The sequence below is a fragment of the Malurus melanocephalus genome, unplaced genomic scaffold (assembly GCF_030028575.1).
Source record: "Malurus melanocephalus ecotype Western Australia unplaced genomic scaffold, MMel_1.1 scaffold_170, whole genome shotgun sequence".
In the NCBI taxonomy this organism is placed as follows: domain Eukaryota; kingdom Metazoa; phylum Chordata; class Aves; order Passeriformes; family Maluridae; genus Malurus; species Malurus melanocephalus.
Window position 1 is genome coordinate 965,168 of NW_026623402.1, and position 23,721 is coordinate 988,888.

A 23,721-nucleotide genomic window follows, 5' to 3' on the forward strand; every position below is an offset into this window, starting at 1 on the left:
TTCGTCCCTTTGTATCCAGGTCTTGAAAAGGCAACAGCCACATATTAAAGAACAAAGGCAGAAAGTCTTTAATTATAAAGACTACATCGGCCTTATTACACAAGAGGTAAAAAACTAACAAACATCTCTTACCCTGAAGGCCAAATAATATCATAATGTAACACACAAATCTGGTGCATCTTCCGACCACATTCTTTGCAGTCAACAAACCTGAGGAGAAAAAACAGCAGCAAATCACTTTTGGTATTAGGTAGGTAACTTTCCAGAATTCAGCACGAAAGAAGGACTTGCCAATCCTCTGATAAGAACTGAATCAACTTCACCAGGCCCAATTTATGTGTCAGTTAAAAAAATTACTCAGAATAGATTCAGATGTACATCTATCAATCCACGTGCAAGTTATATATATACATCCACACCTATATATAAAYTGCAAAATGTTCTAGTTTGAAAATCTGAAATGGGCTGTCATATACAACTTTTTCTGGATCTTTTCTATCCTTTTTCTAAGCAGAGTCCTGAATTTTTCCGGCTTCACAGAATCCTCAACAATACCTCCACAGATTTAATTCTGAATTGCTGCAATAACCACAAGCTGAATAAATGGTTGCTCAACTTACTGTAAAYGTAAGAACTAGTCATTCATGAACCACCCTGCCAAAAACATGTATTAACGTGTCTTGGCCTGCATGACTCTGCTATAGTCTTGTTTTCATCTTTTGTTTGCTGGTCAAATAGTATGTCAGAATTCTTTTTTTGGATGGGAAAACTGTTAGAGGTTTTCCCAGTCCAGAGTGCAGTGTAGGTTAAGAAGCTGAATGCACTGGGGTCTATCTCAGTCCACCCTTCCAGGCCTAGGGAGGAGCCCTGTTTAGTATTTGTAAAGATAAGCAAAGGAATCAAAATGTGTTGTGTCTCCAGCTGCCAGAGAACACGGAGCAGGATGCTAAAATTCTCCTGCAGGGAAAGCAGGACAGTGCTCCTGAGAAGTTCAGCTGGGCTTCCCCTGAACCTCCCAAGGGAAACACATGGTGCCTTGGCCTTTGGGTGGGCTCAGCACTCAGTGAAGAGAAAAATGGGGTTYAGAACCACAGGAGGAAAATGCAGAAGTGCCCCATGAATGCACAGCCCRGGGTGAAAGGCTCTGGAGGAGGAAGGGCCATTCCCAGCCTATGCAGAGCCTGGCAGGGCACACCCTTGGAATTACCCAAATCACAGAACCAGGAACTGTCTCTGGAACAGGCTCCGACTCAGGGCTCWAACCAGACATCAACTTTAGATGTTGTGCCATGAATATTAGGGAAAGATTCTGCAGCCTGTKTGGGCAGGGATGGGGGAACAGAAGAGTTCTTTACTCCCTGCCCCATTTCTGCCCCGCTGGCTCAAGGACAAGTAGAAGCAGCGAGATTATGGGAAGAAAAACAACAACTTGGTACTTACGGCTCTGGATCCAGGGTATCATTTTTCTTCTTTTCAAACTGATCCTTGGAGATGGTTCTAGAGGCAAAGAGTTAATATGAAAGCTCAGTAGCACCCTTAYATCAGAGGCTGAGACAATATCATGCTTTGCTGAATTGCAGCAAACCTCAAGTCTGAAGAAAGCACTTCAGTATTTATTTTCTAGTCAGAACAAGCAATTCGGTTCATTTCATTTTAAGCTACAGAAAATACTTTTCCATTTCACTTTCTGCCTAAATTWAAAGCAAGAAATACCCAAGTCTACACATAAACTAACAAACATAAAGAACAAGGGAAGCTMCTGTCATTAAAGCAGCCACCTTCGAAACTGCTCGTATTCCCTGAGTCTTACTTTTCTGGACAGGTTAAAGGCAAGCCTTTGGATTTATAAACAAAAGATGCTTATGTTTAAACTTCAAAAGGTGAGATATAAGAATCTGATGGAAGGTTTTCATTAGAAAAAGTGATGGATTAGTGACATTTATTGACAGAGTTTCCACTGCTCCCCTCCAAGCACATTACCCAGGGTCTGCCACCCCCAGGAATGCTCAGCTCAGATGGACACAGGCAGCAGTGCTGGGCAGAGTAAAAGCCCCAACACAGCAACAGCTTTTAATCCTGTCCCTATAAATCTCATGTTAGGAARGAATAGGGCATTTCCCCCCCAGATACCACCACAGGGTTTTGGGTTTTATTCCCAAACCAGGACAAAACCCCCCACCCCCATTCCAAGTCAGGATACAGAGGAAASGAAGCAACTTACGTTTGAGGCTGGGAAGGGTCATCACCCAGGGTGACATTCTCCCCCTGGATTTCAGTGAAACACTTCTCACAGAAATGATACCTGTCAGCAAGAAGGCCATATTTGGGTGAGCTGGTCCAGCACAAACACAGCCACCCAAGCACGGAGCCACCAACCAGGGCAGGGCAGATCACCAGGAGCACGACGGAAGGGGGGACGTTGTTGGTTGATTGATGGGTCAGTGTGGACAATGAGGAGGCACAGAGGGAGGGGAGGGCAGGATTAGAGAACAGGGGAGGGAACAAACAGCACAGACGTAAGAGGTAAGACGCAAACACCAAGACAACACAGAGCAGAAAGCCAAGGCAAAGCACAGATTAGCATTCGGTCTCATTTTACACATCGTAACAAGTGTCGGGCCTCAAATGCCGAATCTGGGGAGGATTCACGGAGTAGCCACCAAGAGCTACGCTTGGATTGGCTTCAAATTTAAGAATTTGGATTTGATTTGCATCGCTCAGGCAAAAAAAATGCTCTTTGATTCCAGGCTTGTGACTGATTGAGTTTTCTTTGGGTAAAAGGGAGCCTGTCAAAAAGCTTTAAGGACACAATTATTACAGATTTAAGTAATTAGGAAATATGCTGAAAGCATTTACTGATTGTGAGTCAAAACTGCAAAAGCAGAAACACTTCATATTGAAAAAAAAATCTATAAAAACATTAAATTCAAAATTTGAGTGCAAGATTAAATGTGACCAATTGCTCAGCTAATACGCTTTCATATAAATGAAACCAAATCCATACTCTAGACAAACATTTAACAGAAATGCAATTATGGGTCAGAGTTTCCAGCCATTTATCTATATAAATACAATATATGTATATATGTGAACAACATGAAATATTGTACATACATACAATATATTTATCAGGTACATTAAAGATGTGGAATTAATTAAGCTTTACAAATTGAATATGAGGCTAGGTACAATTTTTGGTCACCAGACCAAGAGCCAATCCAAGTAATACTCAGCAAATACAATTSTGCAGTTTACCAAAGCAAGCTGAGTAAACTGGAATGCAACTCTATGAAAATACAATCTGCATTTGAAAAAATAAAATAAAATCAAAGTTACATGGATTTGGGGAAGGGTTTTGGCGGTTCTTTTTTTTTCATTTGTTTCAGATGAACTGGAACCAAAGTTGTTAGGGTCATTTAAAAAAAAAAAAGGAGGCTAATGTTTGGAAAGAATATGAATTCACACATGAACAAAGGTAACAGAGAGGCCACAGCTGTAAAACGCAGGAAGGCCACAAAGGATCATCAAAATAAAGGAGCTTTATGGAGAGTGAGAGAGTGGAAGCAGCGATGGCAGCACAGAACAACGCAGGTTTAGTACTCAAACACCAGAGCCGTGGGGATGGGGAGTGTCAGAGGCACCGAGGAGGCTCAATGGCACAATGAACCAACAACTCATGGAGATTGATCAATGTGGCAGCTCTGCCCCTTCAGACACACCCTGCACACCTAAACTACCCCAAACCCCAGAGATCTCCCAGGCTGTGCCATCCTGGACACAACAAAAGGCACTGGCAGGCACTCACTGAATGGGATGGATCAGAATTCCCTGCTGGGACACAGCGGGGCCAGCCCGGGGAGGCAGAGGAGATGCTCCATGGTCCCTCCCCGGGCTGGAGTCCCACAGCACAAYTCAGGAGCCTGGAAACCCCTCCTGGTCCTGCTTTGGGGGCTGCTCTGGCAGCCAGGAGCCAGAACTGCTGCAGCAGAGAGTCCTGCCCGTGCTGTGGGACCAGCTCGCAGGGGAAAGGGGTGGTTTGCTGTAGTTAATGCAACCACACTGACACTTCCATGGAATCATCTGCCAGGACTGCCAGCCCACCCCACGTAAACTGCACCCAGCTCCTCCTGGGGCAGCTCCACTGGCATTAAACATTTCACCCTCCCAAGGAAAACCAGGCTTTGGAAACAGAGAATGCAACAGAGCAAGGCCAGGAGGAAAACAAATGTACTCCATGAATTTGTAATGATTGRGAATAATAAAAACCTTGTGGTTATTAGAGAGGAATACCACAGGAGTGTTTCCGAGTGGGTACAGACACTGCACATCTCATTTCCACTGACTTCCCTTGCCCCTCACACCCCACCCCTAAACTGATAATATAATATCTAATAATTTTCTTAGAAACCCAWAAGTAAGAAATTTGGAATTTTATATCCTTCCACAGATTGTTCATATCTTTTTTTTTCATATAATRTGCTTCTTTAAACTTTTCTTAAATCAAAACCCCCACCACTGATCATTTTCCTTACTAAYACAGGTAGTCATCATTTTAAGAAGACTGGGAAAGACTGAACATCAGGAGGACCCAAATACAGGAGAGTRTAGCCAGAAAAATCCATGGCCAAGGCTCCTATTAATAACTTGCTACATTTATACAGTCCTAGAAAAGGTTAATTCTGATCCATTTTTAGAATAATTTATGGGCTTTCAAAGCACTCTAAGCTTTAATCCATGATATTAAAATGAGGAAATAAAAACTGAAGTACAGTGAAAATGAATCACCTAAAGATCATGAACATTTGTCCATAAAACAACCAAGGTGAAGCAATAGCTGTAACTTATTATGGATATGGATCCTCAGAAACAGAGCTTTGCCTTTTGCATGCCACCACAAATATCCAGCAAACCCCACAGAAAACATACAATATTCTAGTTACAACAGCCATAGAAACCCCAAAGAATGTACTTATTGCAACACATCAAACATGAAAAGCTTTTCAAATGCAGACTGTTCAGGTGACTCCCATTTATCAAAGAACAACATTATGGTTCAGTACCAAAGTCCAGAAAAWGCTCAATCTTGGCATTAACAGGTGAATTCCCAACTGTAATTAAGTGCATTCAAAGGCAATTCTAAATTAAAACTGGATGCCAGGACTGACATGAAACACCACTCAGTTTTCTCAACTGGATATTCACACGTGAAGCACATTTTCTGAACACTTTAACCTRAATTTGTGCCTTATTATGGAATCTAAACAGTTCTATACCAAATAATTAACTTAATCATTGAACTGTAGTGCCCGAGTTCATTTGTTCAATGGTGACTAAATATTCTTTGTTGTAATTTAGTCATGTGATATACTGGACTTTAACTGCATCCAATTTTGCCTGTTCTGTGCACAGAAAATTCAAGACCATTTGACCAATTAGAGATCTGCTGGAAGCATGGACTTTACTTTTCATTTATTTGTTACTTGTTTAAGAACACCTAAGATTTGAAGACCACTGTCACAGGAMATTTGAGTGGTTTAGAGCTGATGAACTGGGGCTTTCTATGCAAATGGACTAATATTTAACAATATGGTGATCAATCTTTAGAAATACTTTCTTAAAAGCCCCAATCCAAAGCTCCAATCATCACTTCATTTAGTTGGCCTGAAACAGAAAACCTCACATTCCTCCTGAACTCAAACCCACCTCAAATCCCAAACCTCTACTCAAGGCCAACTGGATGAGCAGAAATTCATTACTTAAATGGACTCTCCCATTTATAATGGGCTAGAAACCAAAATATTGCAGCAACCCTGTGCTTCATCCATCCCAGAATTCTTGCTAGAGACCAACATTGCCTTCCATGGAATAATTCAAATGGTTTAACACAAACTTAAATTGGGAAGGTGGAATTGAAAGAAGACGGAGCTTTTCTTCAACTAAATTTGAAGTTACTGCTCTTTCCAAATACAGAATGCGTAACATGGATGCAGAATATAAAAACAATTTAAAATTCTACCAGCAGTGATGGCATTTAAGGGTTATTTTTCCCTAACGGAAGTACTGAACTGTCTCTTTAAATACATTTTAATTGCTTTATTTCTCTTCAGCCTGACTTTTCAGAGTTCACAGTGGCTGTATAAAGCCTTATATGAGAGCYCATGAATTTATTCCTGCCTGTCAATACTTTCTGCCTCTCAAAGGCCACCCAGACCCTCCACACAAGGTGGGATGCCACGTTTTTCTCTCCCACATTGTGCTGCTCCAGTGTGGGGCTCAACAGGCTGAAAGCTTCTCAGAGTGTGTTTGGAGAGAAGGGATGGCCCAAAAAGACTAAATACAAATGCTGGATGTCTGATTTGGTTCTGTGACTTCACAGCTGGCAAGGCTTAGAAGCTGCCAAGCCTCTGGAAGGTAATTCAAAACTTCCTTTTCCCTGTTTAAAACAAAGCTTTTGTCTCAGCCCATTTATACTGTGCATTTGATTCAGGGGGGAAGACACACATCATCTAAGAAATCAAACTTTAGGCMAAGTTTTGAGTTTGCTTTGTTATTAAAACACTGGTGATTTAAGCATTAAATGGGAAACTAATCYAACTAATTGTTTAATAATAATAGAAACATCAAATCCTAAAATTAATTTAAAAATAAGAGAAATTTGATTTTTCACAGCTTCTCATGGAGTGTCTGGGTGGTTTTTAATGCCATTTCCAGGCTAATTTAAATAGAACTAAGCAATGACTAGGAAGGGAAAATATAAGTCTTACAATCAATCACTGTACCCTTAACTTGGCAAACTGGTTCTAACTTGAATAAAAGTCTGCATATTTTCCCAATTCTCCCAAACAAGGTACCAGGACTTCTCAGTGCCTTTCTGCAGTTCTACCTTTCTCCCTGCAGCAAGCCCTGCTCCTCATTTTATGGAAAACATGGACAACTTGACCTGCACTGAAGCATTGCATGGGGCAGCCTGGCTAAGAGCAAGCACTAAAGCACAGTGTGCCTCACACTGCAGGAAAACAAAGAGTCACCTGCAAAAGGACAGCATGGAAARATYAAAAAAAGAACTTTTCCCTGACTTGGCTGACAAAGGAAAGCAAAAGTTAATAATCCTCCTCATCCTCTGTATGCACAGAGAAGTCAAAGGAGAGCTCAATTCCTGAATAAGGGGGAAAAAACTGSACTCAAGGACTTACCTGTTCTGGTAACTGTAGTAGGCAGCGTCCCGGGGAATAGTACACAGCTGCTTGCCATAGCAGCACAAGGTCTGGGGAGAGAACTCATACTGCAAAACAAGGGAGAAAAGCAGCTTTACAATGGGGGCCTTTCTTCAGCAGCTATTTATTAATCCAACCTGACACTTGTGGCTATCACAGGACACTGTCATGGCCAGCACACTTTTCCAGCTGTTGTGAATGTACCAGCACAGCCCTCTCAATCTGGTGAGAATCATTAACTGTAAAAGCAGCTGACCCAATGAGCCCCTGCTTTATGGACATGGGAAGCAAGGGGAGCATTTTAATATTACTTATCACTACAGTAGGTGTTCTCTGAGGGTCGAAAATACAACAATAATAACACAAGAGCAGAGATGCTATTGACCTTTTCTAGCTCTGAACGTGTTCATACTAAAGCCAAACTTTTARCAGCCCTTCCATTCAGTATTTCTATTTTTAAAGAAGAGTGTCCTAAGCTGAAGCTTTGTCTGCTGCCTCCAGCTGGGCTCTTGGGACACCCACCTTGCGCCCGCAGCAGTAGCCCAGGGATTGCATGACAGGGTCGATCTCTTGCTCAAACACCTCTGCCAGTTTAGTGCAAAACTTATAGACCCGGGAAGTCTTGCGATTGTAGAGCCAGGCATTGTTGAACATCAGCCACACATCATCCACATACTGCCAGGGCTCCTGGTACTGCCCCGTGTCCAGCTTGCGTTTGATGGTCGACAGATCCATAGGGTTCTTCACAATGTCAAAATAATCCTGCAAAGACACRCAAAAGCCTTCGTTTTTAAGAGGTTTGCAGAATGTCCAAGAGAAAAAGGGAAAATGTTTACATGAGTAAAGAGAAAACAGAAGAATATTTTATGGGTTTTTTTTAATGCCAACTCACCGGAATCCCTAAGAGCTGGGGATCCACAGGCTGTCTGAAAGGAAGAGACTCTGGGTCCTGCCGGTACAAAGCTTCCAGGGTGGGCATGAGAGCCTGGCGCAGCTCCTCGGGCTTGAAAACTGTTAATGGAAATCAGAAAGGTAAGAAAATTGCCCTCCACATTTCCTAATCTCTTGAYTCCCCTTTAAAAAAATATAAAGAACAATGTTAAGATAAAACTCTGCATGGGGATTTCCTGATTAGAGGCAAAATCTCACGTACAAGAGACAACCACAGCCTTGTATTTACTCAGATCCAGCAGGTGATATTTCCAGAATAGGGAGATGGGAACAACTCTAGCCCATAATGATACAAATTCCATTAAAAACCCCCTCAAAACTTACATAGAAKCAAATGAAATCAATTGTTTCTACATGAATGAATCTTTTCTCCTCAAAGAAGAGACTGAGCATAATTTTCCCTCCCTCCCTTCTAACCTTGTTTGCTATTTCCAAGCCAAGATTCTTCCAGTAAAACCCACTGCAGTGGACAGGGATGAAGAGCCAGCTCCACAGAGAGTGACCAGATGTCCTGAGAGCTGGCATAGGAATTTTCCTGGCCAYAGTGTACAAACAGTCCTGGTCTGATGGATCGTTAATTGATTTTGAAAGTGTTAATACTTCCAGATTTCTATGCCACCACTTGGCAACAGTGGCATGGCAACAGCCATGATTCTTTCAGGAGTGGATGACAAGGACAAAAAAAGGCAATACATTTTCTGAAAAATAATGATAACTTGGAGAGCTCTCTGAACATCTCAGCAGTGTAATTAAATTTATTTCCTTAGGAACAGTGTCTTTAAATAGGGAAGAATGCCTATTATTGAGAAAAGAAGACAACTAAGGAAAGCAGGATGGCATCTAATATTTATCTACCTGGAAGAAAYGAGAAYGATAYCAATAAAATGGAGCAATTAATTCTGCTAAAAGCATTTGAATCAACAGGGTTCAGTGACCCCTTTGAGGTTGATCATTGCTCTTCTCACGCAAATGGTGTTTTGGTATGATACAAATTGCTTTTTGGGATATCTACTTCAAAACCTATGATTTTAAAAAAGTAAACACCAAAAAAGCAAGACAAGAAATTAAGCTGACACTTTTGGTTGCATGATAAGCTGTTGCAACAATCTCAGTCCCAATAAAATGGCAATTCTCTTCCATATTTATCAATACCATACATGAGGGCACTTTTTCCTAYTAAACACTCCCAAAGTTTAATAGACAACTCTTATACATTATACTATGGGATTTTYGAGGACAGAAAKWAATATTAAAATCCATTCATGAGGAMGTRWATTSTCTAYTGCTCTGATTCAGATAGTTCATAATGTGATAATCTGAATTATTTCCTTTAATGAACTATTAAGGTCAAAACGCACCTTTTAATAATGTATTCTGGCTACCTGCTTCACACTGCTTTTAGAATTTTCTCCCATAATAACATATCACTAAGCTACAGTATCTTTCAAAATAATCCAATCTTATGGTAAACTCAAACTACAGAGATTCAGCGTGACTTTTACCAAGTTCCTTAAAGTCTAATTATCTTTGCTTATAAAGTTTATAACCCAGTTTCATTTTGAAGTTTGAAAAAAAATCAAAATGAAAATCCAGTTATTATTTCAATTTATTACTTTACCTAAAAACATAAAGAAAAGCTGTCTTCATCTTCAGCTGCTCTGCCTCTAAGGATTATGACTAATAACAGCACATTTCATCACAGCATCTCCCTGTACACGGATTTTACAAGAAAGTTTTGTTTTTCCCTCTCTCCTTTTTTTCCAAAATTAAATGCTCTCAGCTCTCCTCTGGTAGCTTGAAGACTTTTGTAAGGAGCTGGCATCCAGTTATCCCATTTTGTCTTGGATGTGTGGGTGGTAAAATAAAATGGGATCTTTGCCTGACTCACGATGACGTATAATCCACCAAAGAAGAGTACAATGCTACCTTTTAAATTTTTTTGCTTTTTTCAGAGCCAAGCCTGCTTGTGATTACTAAGGAGAAAATTCATAAAGGTAGACATCTTCAAAATTACAAGGACAATACACCTGGAGACACCTCAAACCCAAGCTCTTGTAAGTTTTCCATTATGTCTAACAAAGAAGTGAAGAAATGAGCAAAACTCCTCTTCAAGGTCAAATTAAAGCTGCCCCCCACAAGGAGAGGAGCTGCTCAAATGAATATTMCAGTGGGTTTTTTGAGACTGCAAGGGAAGGGGCAAGGAACCACCATCTCCCTTTCTTGCTCACATTAGATTTGCAGAAATAAAGCAAAATAGGGCTCTGACTTGCTAAGTTGTACCACAGTTGATGGCACTCCCCCTTAGTGCCTGCTACATCCCAGGTTACTGTGGGATGCCCCTCAGGAATCTGCCTGCATGGGAAGGAGGAAAAGTTTCCAATATTTTTTCAACCCATGCAAACTCTTGATCAGACTCTTCAGTAGCTTTAAAATATCACCTAACCCTTCAGCACACTTGGCAGTAATTACTCTCCAACACCCCTTGGTTTATTCAGCATTTTAATACCAACATTGCATTAAAACTGAACAAACCCCTTGGTGAGAAAATGTCACCATTTAAACTCCTRTCTGTGCTTGTACCTGCCCACACTGCACGTGCCTTGTACTACACAGTCACTGGGTGACAAAACTTCCAGGATAAAATTGTGTCACTAAAGGAGTTTTTGGAATACATGGTGACCCAGCCTGAACCAGGCACAGCTTCTGCCGASTGACTCTGCAACAGCCTTCCCTGTRCAAGCACATTCCTAACAGGCAGCAGTGATTCCTTCCACTGGGAATATCACTGGCTCAGAAATGCTAATAAAGTCTCTGCTCCCTGTTCACATTTGGGTTGGAAAAGGTTGGCCAGTTGGTTCTGCAGCTCACTCTCATTTGGGTGCCCACCCTGCTGCCAGCAGAAAACATCAATCTACAGGGAAATATGTTTTATGGGGACTTATTACAAAAAGGTTATGGTTAGTAATGAAATGCAACCCAAAGTACATCCAGGAGATCTAAATTTTTTRGACAGTTGCAGCATGCAAGTTTTTAGTTGAAAACTAACAACTAACCACAAGGAAATACCACCGCAGTAAYGCAGATACCTAAAGACAGAGGTCTCAAAACTGCTAAGGTTTTTGAGTCCAAAAACTTATTCTGCAGCCTTCCACAAAGCCTGCACTGCAACTGAAGAAATCTATTTCTGTTTTAATAAACTTATTTATTTATTTCTTACTAACACAAGGCACCCAATCATTTATATAACCTTCAACACCATGAAATTTCCTTGAGTACAGATACAGTCACACCTCAATCTGTCCTGATACTATAGCTTCCTTTAAGAGACTGCTGAGCAAATGAACACTACACTTAAAACTTCCAAGTCCTAAAAACACAGGGCTTTAAAATTAATGTAAAGCCTCTTGCAGCAGTCCAGCCTSTAGGAGGAACACAGGTTCAGGAGACTTCAAGTGCCTGATTCTCAGAAAASTGACCGACAAAACTCAGGATAAAGSTGGTGTGTRCAACCTCTTAACAGGAGAAGAAAAGCAATGGATATCCTTGGTTACTGAAAGCACTCTTATCTACACTGAGCTCTCCTGAAAGAGCACCAAGATGTACACGGAGGGATTTATGTATTTAATTCCTCCAGCAATCACTGCCTTACTGCTTTGGTCCTTCTGGGCAGGCACTGCTGAGATCAAGGGCACAATGACTTGCTTTTCTCACCTGATTCATGAAACATTAAAGGAATCCTACTTTCAAAATTAAGTTACAGAGTATTGATTTCTCAGAGCTCCATGTGCTGGAAATACAAGTGTGAAACAGACCTCCCAGCAGGAACTGAGACYGTGGCAAACAAATGTTAGTGAAAGCAAAGCACACAAGGGAACTCAGTTTTCATACACATACTTTTCTTGCGGGGCTGAGACGGTGATGTGGATTGTGAAGTGGTTCCATTACTGCCACTCTCCTCTTCCTCTTTAGCCTCTACTTTAATTTCAGGCTTCTTTTCTTCGATTTCCATTGGCTCCTGTTTCAGTTCTGGTCCATCTGTTTCATCTTTTATTTGCGCAGTGCCTTGTAAATCCTCCTCCACCTTAAGAAAGGACGTAATGAGAGGTACTGTTACATCTACAACCCAAACCTTGGGCACCAAAATATCACTTTGAGACTGTTGAAGCACTTTCCATCCATGGCTTTCCTCAGGAGTTACTTTGCAGTAACGACCCTCCTCTCGCCCCTTAGCTCACCGAGTCAGACACATCATTAAGTGCTTTTATATCTATCACTGCTTTCAKTTAAGCTGTAGAGAATCTCATTTACCTCAGTCTTAGCTTCCACTTGTGTCTCACTAGTCTCTGGCTCAGTTTCTTCAGTTTTAACTTCTGATTTGCTTTCTAGCATTGGTGCATCTGGTCCTAGTTGCTGGGAATTCGTATCAGCACTAGCAACTGAGGCAGGGGTGGGGACCCTGTTATCAATACTAGCTGCTGCCTGGGATAGCTGTTGTAAAAACAGTACAAAAGAAAGACACTGCATATATAGAAATATTTTCCTTTACTAAAAATGAACAGCACAAAAGAGACATGAGATGATATTCCACAACAGTGCAGAACATGGATACAGGTCACTGTAGCCAAGTTTGGATATTACACATTAAATAACTCTGCTTTACAGAGGAGAAGCCAAGGAAGAGCTCTGCCCCAAAGAGGCTTCTTTTACAGAGAAAACACCTGCCCAGTAAAACACTGTACATTCCTTGAAATGTGCATTTGCCCTGGCTGTAYCTTAAAAGAAAAAATTTATGCAAATCTGAGGATCAGAAAAGATTCTGATTGTGGCCAAATSGAACATTAGGCCTGTTACACCTCATCTTTCTGCACACTGCTGCCAATTTWACTTTGAGCAGTTCAGCCATTCAACCCCCCCTCCTTCACACGATGCTGAGAACATCTGAACACACAAATTTTACACATCTCTAAGCAACCCTCTGGTCTAAAGCAGAAGCAGCTATGGACAGCTATGGGCTCYGTACATTCAGGACATGGTGCTACACACAGGGACACTCGTGGGATGTCACGGCACAAGGCAGAGGGGACAGGCTGGTACTTACTGGAGTGCCAGGTGGCTGTGCCTGCACAGATGTTGGCTGCTGCTGGGCTGGCTGTGGGGTTGGCACAGACTGGGGCTGGGCAGGGGTCTGTGGCTGCGGTGTCACCTGGGCCTGGGCYGCAGTCTGCCCCGTGGGGGTGCTCTGGGTCTGCGTGGCCGTGGGCACAGAACCCGGCGTCGGAGTCGGAGTTTGTCCCGAGGACGAGACCGGCGTTGATGGCTGGGTGGGTGCTGCTGGCTGGGGAGGAGTCATTCCCGTGGCWGTCTGGTGCTGCATTGGTGGCATCCCGGCAGCAGTGGACACGGGAGGTGTGGTCTGGTGCAGGGGGGGCTGGGTCACCGGGGGACACGGCAGCTGCCCGCTCTGCGGTCCCAGCATGTTCATGGAGTTGGGCAGAGCAGCACTGGGAACCTGCCCCTGCTAGGGAGAGAGAGARTCTTACAGAGCCTGCAATCACACTTATCCTTTCAATCACAGCCCTGAAGCCTCCTCTGACAGGATCCTGTAAGTGTAAGCAGGAGATCAGCCGCAAATGCTGCTGCTGCAAGTGACTGCTCCGATTTCTGTCATCGCTCTCATCAGCTCTCAAGGACCTTTCTCCCAGACCTAGTTGTGCCATGCACGTCCTGCATTAATTCCACTGGCATAGAGAGGGAATCCTCACAATCCCAGTAACACAGAAACCCACAGGCAGCCTCTAAATTGTGCCATTAGCTGGGCAAAGGTCAGGCTTCGACACAAAATGGTTTTGAGCAAATACCCATTTTAGGCCAGGACTATGAGGCAGCTCTGATTTAGAGGGCAGGTCAACACATTTATTGCTGCTGCTGCACAGAGCAAGACATAAGAGGGGTCTTTCAGTTTTCTTTTTCATTCTAATTAAACTGCTCAAGATGCTTCAGAAAACCAGGGATTTGTTTTTCRGAGCAGCAACAATAAAGTACTCGAGATGTACTTAAACCTTTAAGTGATACATTTTACTAAAGATTGCATCAGATAACTGGTGATAAAAAAGAATACTCCATCCTCAAATGTAAATGTTTATCTTAGAAATACAAATCAGTTAATTTCCTGCAGATGAGGTTTCARATTTAAAACACACTTCTATATTGCCTATATTCTATAGGCATAGAATATAGAATATTCTATATTCTATATTGTACAGGGTCAGTTTAATGGACATAAGTGCATTGTGAAAAAAATGTTCACCMCAAAGGTGATCAAACAACTGAGTCAGGGCCCAAGAAACTATGGATGCTCCATCCTGAATATATKCCAAACTTGACTCCACAGCCTTTCATAACCTGATCTAAGTAATCTCTCAGAACTCTGGAGGTCTCAACTAGCCTGAATTACTTAGGCTCTGAGCTAAACAACAAGCCTTYCCCTCTGGAAAAGGAAGATATTTAGGCGTCATAAGCATAGCTGCTACTTCACTGACCACCACTGCAACAGAAAAATATTACAGGAAAAACCCAACAATTTTCTCTCCAGAAGCAGAGAAGTTCAAGCAAACTTTAGAAGACCTTCCCCAACCACTTCATTATAATCCTAGATTTAAAGTTAGCTACTTGGGTCCACACAGAGACAAAACATATGTTCATAAGACATCCCATACTGATTTCTGATATTTCCCCTAAAAATCTTGTCAGCATGCACTTTTAAAGGATTTAAATGAGGAATTGCAGGGCGTTGCGCCCCCATTAACAGATGTCGATAAGTTATGTAAGAGCTGCTGAAGAAGGCAGATGTAACCCAGGATCCCCCAAAGCTGGGGTGATTACATCCAAAAATGGATACAGAAATAGAAATAAACAAAGATAAATAAGGTAAAAAATCAAGAGTAAAATAATTCAGAGTAAATAAATGTTAAAGAATCCATCTCACCTGTGCCACCCCTGCCTGGGCTGTTGACTGACCCATGCCCACACTGTTCACATTCATAGCTCCAGTGGATGCTGGGAACTGGTTCTGGGGCAGGAATTGGTTCTGGGTAGGAGCCTGACCCATCATGTTGTTGGAATGAGCTCCCATCATGTTCTGTGGCTGAGGCATTCGGGAAGGAGACATTGCCATCTGAAAATCAACACACAGATTAACTAATTACCATTTAGTATTACGGAGCACAACAAAGGAAAATACCCTCAATGAAATCAATCAAAATATAGGACAAAAAATAAAAGAAAAACTGGCTTAATTACACCAACTGGAAGTGGGCATATGCCTATAACTTCAGCATTTGTTCCACTTCATTCACGAGGGAGTTATTTTTAAACAGGTAATATTCAGAGTGCTAACTCTGTTTTGTTCTCTAGGGTGACAGAGAGAATCCAGGGAAACTGAAAATATTTTTGTTTTTCTAAAGAACAAAAACATGTTTTCATGGAGGAACAAAGGAGGTTTATTACTGCAAAGACAGTAGGTGCTCTTCCACCGTCTGTACCTGTGACACGTACCCCTCCAAAGGTCTGGTTGGTATAAATATTGAAAACAAATGCCTCGCTAAAAGCCTGTCAGCCTCACTGTGTTCCCATGAAATTATCCCCCAATTTGCAGCACTGCTCTGTGACTCGGCCTTTCCAGAGGGGATGAGGTGTGGGCTGGGCTGGGGCTGTGCTGGGCAGGGTGGGGAGGGGGGTACAAACCGCGGGCACGGCGCCCATGTTGTTCATCTGCACCGGGTGGTTCATCGGAGACGCCGCCCGCGGTCCCAGCGGTGCTTGGGGCATCTGTACATTCCCTATGGACATGGGGTTAAACTGATTCATTCCTGCAAATGCACCCCCAAAACAACTCATTAGGAACAAGTCAGCAGAATTGATGGATCTATATGCTACTATAAAGTTAACAGTTATTATGACTGAAATCTGACCGCCCTACACTTTATCTTCTAGTTATTTGACTTAACAGACAAATCAGGATGCAAAGACTATTTAGAACAATACTAGTTAGGGTGAAATACAATTTTTGGTSTCTTAAAAAAAATTAAATGCAAAAGATGAAGAGTAGACAATCTGCAGAGGATGTTGGATGATCTGCAGAGACAGGATGCTATTTATAAATAATACCTTGGGATGGTTTCTTAAAATCAGGCACTTGCTTTGAAACAGCAATGTCTTATTTAGGGCTCACTGAAATGGTTGAAGTAAATATGATAAAAATACATATTGTATGTGTGAAGGCAACTCCAAGCCTCAAATCAGGACAAAAGCTGGCTAAATGCTTTAACAGGGATTGTGCTTTTTATAAAAAAAATATTTAATCCCTCAAAAAAACTTGTCTAAAGCTGTAATTATGGAGCTATACTTGCTATCAATTTGCTCTCCTATTTAAATGAATTTTAAAAGGATTTAACTTCCCAAGGACATTTCAACACAGGTTYTGACTTAGTTCTAACTCTGAACCAAGAAATAAAATAACTGAGGACACTTTTTGGAAGAAGTTGAAGCACCTAAAAGTCATGGGTTTACATTTTTCAGAAAAACACATCCATGAGCTCATAGCAGCTTCAGTGAGCAATGACAAGTGCTGTGAACAAGCTCCAAGGCTTTTTTAGATGCACTTTGCATCAGAAATCAAGAAAGGGTATCATTAGCTACACAGATTTTAGGACTAATGTGCTGTGTTTCCAGCTACAGGTGTATTTTTGGCTAATTAACTGATGAAAACATGCCAACGTCCTTCCCCCTTTACAGTATTTCAAATGAGATTATCCACAGTATTCTTGCTTGAGCTGTCCTCTCTTTGGAAGCACTGAATTAATTCCCAATCCCCAGCAAAGTGCTGGGTACACGTTGTTAACACTGCACTGACACACAGAGCAGCGACAAAGAACGATGCTGAAAAAAGCCAGACCCAGTAGTTCCTCTATCCCTACACCAAAAACCCCAACATAAAATCAGCTTTTCCCTCCACCTCCCCTTACAATTCTGAACACACAAATGGCAATTAGAGAGGAAAACATAGATACCTTGAGAAACCTGCATACGACTGATAGGCACGGTTGGCATGGACATAGGCCCATCTGCAACACAACACAAGGGTGGTCAGCAAAGCCAATTTAAAATAAAACCTCGGGATTTGAGCCCAAAGACTCCTGAGAAGCAGAGGCAGCTCCAGCAGCACTTACTGGGTGGCCTGACAGGCTGTGCCTGGCCCATGGCAGCAGCCACCTGGGGAATCCCTGGGGGCTGGGGCCCGGGGGTCTGTAAGGCTGGTTGGTTCCCCAGCATCCCTTGTTTATGGAGACGAGACCTCCTCTTCTCTTCCAGCTCCTTCTGTATCTTATAGATTTTCTCTGCTAATAAATGATAGTATTCATCCTGAAAGGAAACAAAAKAAAATACTGAGCATCATCAGCATTCAGTCTACCTGAATACCATCACCTGGTTTGGTTAGGTTTTTTGTTTTGTTCATGATGTATACACCTGCCTAATTGAAAAAGAAATTCCTATTTTCAGAATGCTGTTAAATTGGGACAGTCTTAAAACTGCTTTAATGCAGAAAAGGAAAAAAAAAGGCTTCCAGAAATAACACTTGCTTTATGGCTACCCTTCATACCTACTCTGAGTAAATGAGCAGACAAAGGAGAGGGCTGGAAGTTCTCTGTTGCTTCAACAAAACCCAAGAAGCTGTGATTTAGTTTCAAAGTGTTAATGATTTTTAAATGTTATTTTCACAATAAACATTTCCACTAATTCACAGACAAAAGAAAAAGGTATTCCCAGCACACTGTTACACTTYCAGGAGACAGATGCTAAGGACAGATCAATTTTTGCATAAAGAAAGGAACTGCTCTTTTTCTAAAGCGTCTATCAATGATCATGGCAAGGGATAAACAAAACCAGACAAAACCTCAAMGGAATAGAGAAAATTCATTGAAAAATAGTCCACAGGCACAGACAAGTAAATACTACATGTGTTCAAGATGAAAAATCCATTTTACTCAACCCACACTGCCAACAGATCCAATAAGACAGTCACAGTGCACACCATATAGACAATTTAGCTTGTCAGGAATTTCTGGACACACATCTGCCAAGTGCAYGAGATRATGCAACTGTTTAAGGCAAAAAAAACCCCACGAACACCCAAGACTATATTTCTTTGGTGGGGTCAGTATGCTCTTAAAAGCCAGGGTTACGCAGAGCACAGGTTGAGAGATGCTTGCCCACAATCATTTTGGCCTTAKTCAACTGTCATCAAAACCAGAATTTGTTATTACAACAGAATTGAATTAATTTCACAAAACTTAATATGAGATGCATGTTTCTCAGCAGTCTTGTTAAGGAAGTCCAGAGAGGCAATATAAAGCCTTGGTTTTTAGGTCACTTCTCCCCTCAGAGTTTCTCAAAAATAATGCAGACACTTTCTGCTGTCCAGTTTCAAAGTTCTACAGCCCGTCCCCTTCTCCTGCTCAAGCCACTTCAGCTGTAATTTCCTACTTGTAAAATTAATATTGTTCTGCTTTCCTGCTGCAAAGATTCCTGAAAAGGCTACGTTCACAAGGAGCACACACTGCTAGAACAGCATTAAACTCCTTAAAATGATGCCTCTCACTAATATGTTTTTCAATGTCAAAGTAGAACGGAAGCTTCTCAAAAAGAAGGATGCAATTCCTCACGGCATCGTTAACACATTCTGAATTACTCTCTTCTTCCAAGTTTGCTACTTGGAGCCAAATGCATTAGATGAATTCCAGTAACAGAAACTTCTGGTCACGAGGCTCTGACAGCTGTTTGGAGGGGTGAAGAAAAGAAACTTCTGGGTGTTCSTCTGTCTAAAGACACTTAATTTTACAGTCAGGAGTTTACTATGCTCATCCTTGCTGGAAGGTATTTAGACACCCAGGTATGATCATGAAATCCTCTTTCTATCTAAAATTGGAATCTAAAACTGCCAGAGTGACCAAGGGTGAGCACACCCAAGGCTTCCTTGTAAAAACCTCTGGTGGCTACAAGSATACAATGAAGTCACTGACCAACAGCAGTACTATGACTACTGCCTGTTCATCTCTGGGAAATAAAAYCTGTATTTCCATCTCCAGCTCTTCTGGGAGATGGACTGAGAAGGGCAGAAGTGTCTGACTGGATCATTRTCTCCTGAAATGCTGCTAACTCGTCTCTTTAGATACTCCTCCCTTGCTTAAAGAGGGATCTCAAGCTTCTGATCAGGTAGGATCTCACGGGCTGTTATTACTGGCATTACTAACGTCGTATTTTCCCAAATGAAAACTTTCACAGATTAGTTCCTTTAGGGTAGAATTACCACCATGACATATCCTCAGCCTGTCAATCTTGCTCCCTGTGAGTAAGAGAGATTTAAACTGACACCTCTATGCAGACAAGCAAAAATCATTAACTAGAACAGGAATTCTTTCTTCTCATGCCCAAGGAAAGCAAAGGGACTTCTTATGTCTTAGCTCAACCATTCCTGCAGAGTWGAGAACTAATTCCAGTAGTGCAGGTGGAAGGTAGGCAGCGGAACAGCACTGGGCCCTAGAAGAAACCTCCAGTGGTGAAGATGCACTAGTGCTTATGAAGACTTCTAAAAAGGGAGGAAGTCAGTAAGGGAAACATCAAGATCTGTAACCTGCACTCAAAGCTTTGTGCATGTCAGTCACACTTTCAGGAGGATGCAGGTAGGGATAGGTGTGATGGTGTCTAGAGCTGAGGGGCATCAATTAACTTGGAGTGCCATGAATCATACGGACTGGGACTCCACAAATACTGCCACAGACTGAAAACATGACTTCCCTCATGAAGACAGCAGTGAAATGATTCTCTATGGTTTTCTTTACACTTAAAAGATTTGTGATGCTGCTGTTCTTTAACATGCTGGACTGAAGCAACTTACCCTACTGTTAGCAGATTCATACATATCTCCTTCCACTTTCCTGGCATAAGCCACCAAGTTCTCCATGCGACGATCCTTCAGTGCTGCTGGATCAGGAGTGGGGAAGATGGCTTGGACACTGCAAGGAAGGAGGAAGAATAGTAGAAAAAAATCTTCAGAAAAACTCAGAAATCAAAACAGCTTTATGATAATCACCCTGGATGCTCCCTTATTCAACAGATATGTAAAAGTATATCAAAATTGTTTAGAAAGTAGAATTTTACTATTTCTTATAAGATTAAAGCAAACCCAATGATGAAAATAAAGTGAAGTTTTACAGTCTGGAGTCTAAATAYCTGTTCATCACAGCAGAGCAAATTTACTAGCAACAGAAACTAATTTTATGCCCACWCCTTAATGAGCATGAAGAACGAACTGAAGAAGAGGATGAAAGGCAACAACTTATCCTCAGTAACCGAGCACCTGAGAACCAGTACTGATAACTTTCTTTTCAGCTTAACAGTAGAACTACTGCATTGAAATTCTTTAAAAACATAGAGGAAAAAGGCAGCCTTGGTGAATACTTACAGTTTATGCACTAAATGATTGCGCAGGTCCTGAGTGACATGTTCATGCCATGCTTTCCTTACCCCGGTACTCGAAGGAGGTGCAGCCGTTGGCATTGAGCTGAGGTTTCCAACATTGCCAGAGTTTGTGCCATCATTCATTAGTGGGCTATAAAAAAAAAAAAAAGGGAAATTGTTAGAGTACCAGAATGCAGAGTTTGTCATAGGTTTGATGCCTGAAGTAATTTTTGAATTGTTTGTTTCATCACTTTTAGTTATTGCATAAAATATTTTTAAGTGAAATTCTGGCATCAGTAAACTGCAACCCCTGAAGTAGCAAAGCTCAAGAGTTTACAAGGCACAGTGTGAATAGTAAAGAATCACAACTATAAACTTAAAAATACAAAACATTCTTCCTTTGGGAATTCATTTAAAACCAATAAATATTGTGGGGCTCTCAGGAGGCACAAAGTGACAGCTCTGGAACTGAAACAGGAAAGAAGAGCAGAGCTGCACACGTGACTGACCATGTCCATGCCAATACAATCAGTTTTTAAACCATCCTCTTTATTTACGTTCATAAGCATGTAGATAAATGTTTAATTGAGCAAGAATGAAAATGTGTGCATTACTTATTTGTCCCAAGGGATGTTGGAAGAGCAGTTTCAGAAATTAGACCCGGTTGCTGGTCTGTTGTTATTCCTCCTGCAGAAAGGTTCATCTGGTTGGCTCCTTTGGGACAGAATTAAACATCATTGGCACACAGTTCACTATTTTGACAATAATATGACAAAACTACACTTTACTGACMCACCTGGCTAACAAAAGCAGCAGTGTATCAGGTGAAGTATTTTTATAACAAGGGCTGCTGTGCTGCACATACGTGCCTATTTATAGAATGAAGTTACTTTCAGTCTGAACTACAAAAACGAGTCTATTAAATTTTTAAATTATAAACTCTTAGGATTAGATCAATAAGCTATAAAGAAGGTAATARTAACAATTTAGATGAAAAAGAAAGTAGTATTTGAGACAGAATTGCCTGTTAGAACAGGTGACAATTGTTAAACCAAAATCCTTCACCAAYTCTTTCTCATCACCTCAGACAAGCTTTGGGCTATATTTTAAAAGAAATTAAAGCTCTTGCTATCTGGCAAAAGCAATATATTCAAAACTTTCTAACATTCAAATGTAAATGAATGGTAGTGTATATAAATAGAGTATTTTTAACTTACTAATCAACATGAACAGTCACCGTTCTGACCAAACAAAATACCAGACTATCTTAAAAAGTCAACATCAATTATTATAACACTTTTGGGTTTTTTTGTATCTTCTCCACCTACCCAGTGCATTAATGGTCCTCATTTGCTGRTGAGCCTGAGGCTGTGCTGGCTGCTGGCCTTGGACCTGGGGCTGCAGCTGTGTTTGGGGCTGGTTGCCATATGGCAGCCCAAGGGCAGCGTAGGCTCGTTGCATGGAGCTGGGGTCAATTGGATTGGGATTACTTAGCGATGGAGTGTTCTGCTGGCCYGTGCCAACAGAACCAATGGAATTCTGGATTCCACCAGCTGGAGACCCTAAAAGGGCTATAAAATGAGAAAGGATAAGAGAGAATTAAAACTCGATGAGGATAAAGAGTAAAAGCGGTCATGCCAAGAGTCACCAGAACATGCACATAGTCTATGATACAGATATTTTTCTGCCAGAGGACAGAACAACACCAGAGATGCCAAGTGGGGAAACTCAGCCTTTGATTCTACAGGACAGAAGCCACCCTGGCTATTAATCCATGCAGTCTAAAGAGAAGTGCTCTGAATTTCAGGCAGGTGATACCACAATTATTTGCAATAGATATGAAGTATAGGCTCCTATACAAAACTAAATAGGATTTTCATGCTTGGGACAGTAAACTAAGGGGGGAAAAAAATTCAATTCCTCTACTTCCCTCTTTCCCATCAATCCCATTTTAGGTCAAAATATTTGGCTCCAGAACAGAGATCCTGAGTTCAGCAGAAACACTGTGTCCTTGGACACAAAGGTAATACTGAAGATCTGTTGGTAGAAATTTTCATTGCGAGCAGTCATCAGATGAATCCTCTGAAGGCCAAATTACCTAAAATCCCAAGTYACTCAGAGATATGAAAAACCCTGATGAGCTTCATATTGTACTGGCAAAAATCTAAAATAATTTGGAGAGTCAGAAAGGGGTTGAACCCTAGAAAATAATTTATACAATATTTAGGTATTCATTCACCTATATGGACACCACAACCAACCAACCTCTCCCACCACACAAAGGCAGGGAAGAGTCATTTCCATTGTAGACAGGAAATGGGAGCAACAGGGAAAAGYAGTATTTACTTAATCCAGATGTGAGTAAAATTTCACTTTCTGGTTCTCATTTTAACTGCCATTCTAAGCAGTACCATGGAGTACAACCTTCAGCCCAGAGAYACTGCATTTTGATAACCAAGACTCYGGTAGAAGTAACACTTCCTTCACATTTTCCCTCTCAAGTAATGAAATACGTAATGTGCATTACAAATGTGTGAGCTAAACTTAGCTACGGTAATGGCTCTTAACTTAGGCAACAATAACTGTTTTATTGAAATATTAGCAGGCGCACGTGGTTAGATAAAAAAGTCATGAAAACAAGCCTTTTGAGACATTAACAGCATTATCCAGGCTTGCTTAAATCCTTACCCACAATGGAAACTGAGAGAATCACTGAAAGAGATACTGAGGCTTCCAGCTTGCACCCAAGAGAAAACACACATTGCAGAGTCCAGACTTTTCCCTCTCCAGATGAGAAATCAATTTGATTTCATTTGCCAAAGAGCTACAAATAAATATACTCAGATATCTCCCTCTCCTGAATAAGCAGCCCCAGAAAAAAAATCCTTTTTTTTCCCCGAAGGACAATCCACAGTATTTTAAACACTGGGATTACCATGGAAATTAAGGTTTATGTATACTTACACTCTGTGGACAGACTCAATAACTTTTGAACTCACTGATCACTTCCAAGAGAGTTTAAAAACAAAGACAGAAGCTG

At 41.3% G+C, this 23,721-nt stretch overlaps 1 protein-coding gene across 5 annotated transcripts in view; it reads right to left on the bottom strand.

Moving 5' to 3' along the window:
• CREBBP (CREB binding protein) overlaps positions 1-23,721 on the bottom strand; it is a 95,071-nt gene that overhangs the window by 17,311 nt on the left and 54,039 nt on the right. For 2 of the 5 annotated variants that reach the window (XM_057372405.1, XM_057372401.1), the window contains 17 exons: positions 22,010-22,252; positions 21,296-21,395; positions 20,686-20,832; positions 20,119-20,236; positions 17,393-17,585; positions 17,234-17,287; positions 15,909-16,033; positions 15,151-15,339; positions 13,264-13,683; positions 12,474-12,653; positions 12,060-12,246; positions 8,107-8,225; positions 7,737-7,976; positions 7,194-7,282; positions 2,222-2,302; positions 1,441-1,497; positions 133-210 (listed from right to left, as the gene is read on the bottom strand). In XM_057372405.1, the coding sequence (XP_057228388.1) occupies positions 133-210; positions 1,441-1,497; positions 2,222-2,302; positions 7,194-7,282; positions 7,737-7,976; positions 8,107-8,225; positions 12,060-12,246; positions 12,474-12,653; positions 13,264-13,683; positions 15,151-15,339; positions 15,909-16,033; positions 17,234-17,287; positions 17,393-17,585; positions 20,119-20,236; positions 20,686-20,832; positions 21,296-21,395; positions 22,010-22,252 (2,620 nt within the window). The remainder of the gene's footprint in view (positions 1-132; positions 211-1,440; positions 1,498-2,221; positions 2,303-7,193; positions 7,283-7,736; positions 7,977-8,106; positions 8,226-12,059; positions 12,247-12,473; positions 12,654-13,263; positions 13,684-15,150; positions 15,340-15,908; positions 16,034-17,233; positions 17,288-17,392; positions 17,586-20,118; positions 20,237-20,685; positions 20,833-21,295; positions 21,396-22,009; positions 22,253-23,721) is intronic. The other 3 variants (XM_057372403.1, XM_057372402.1, XM_057372406.1) reach the window with 3 other exon arrangements.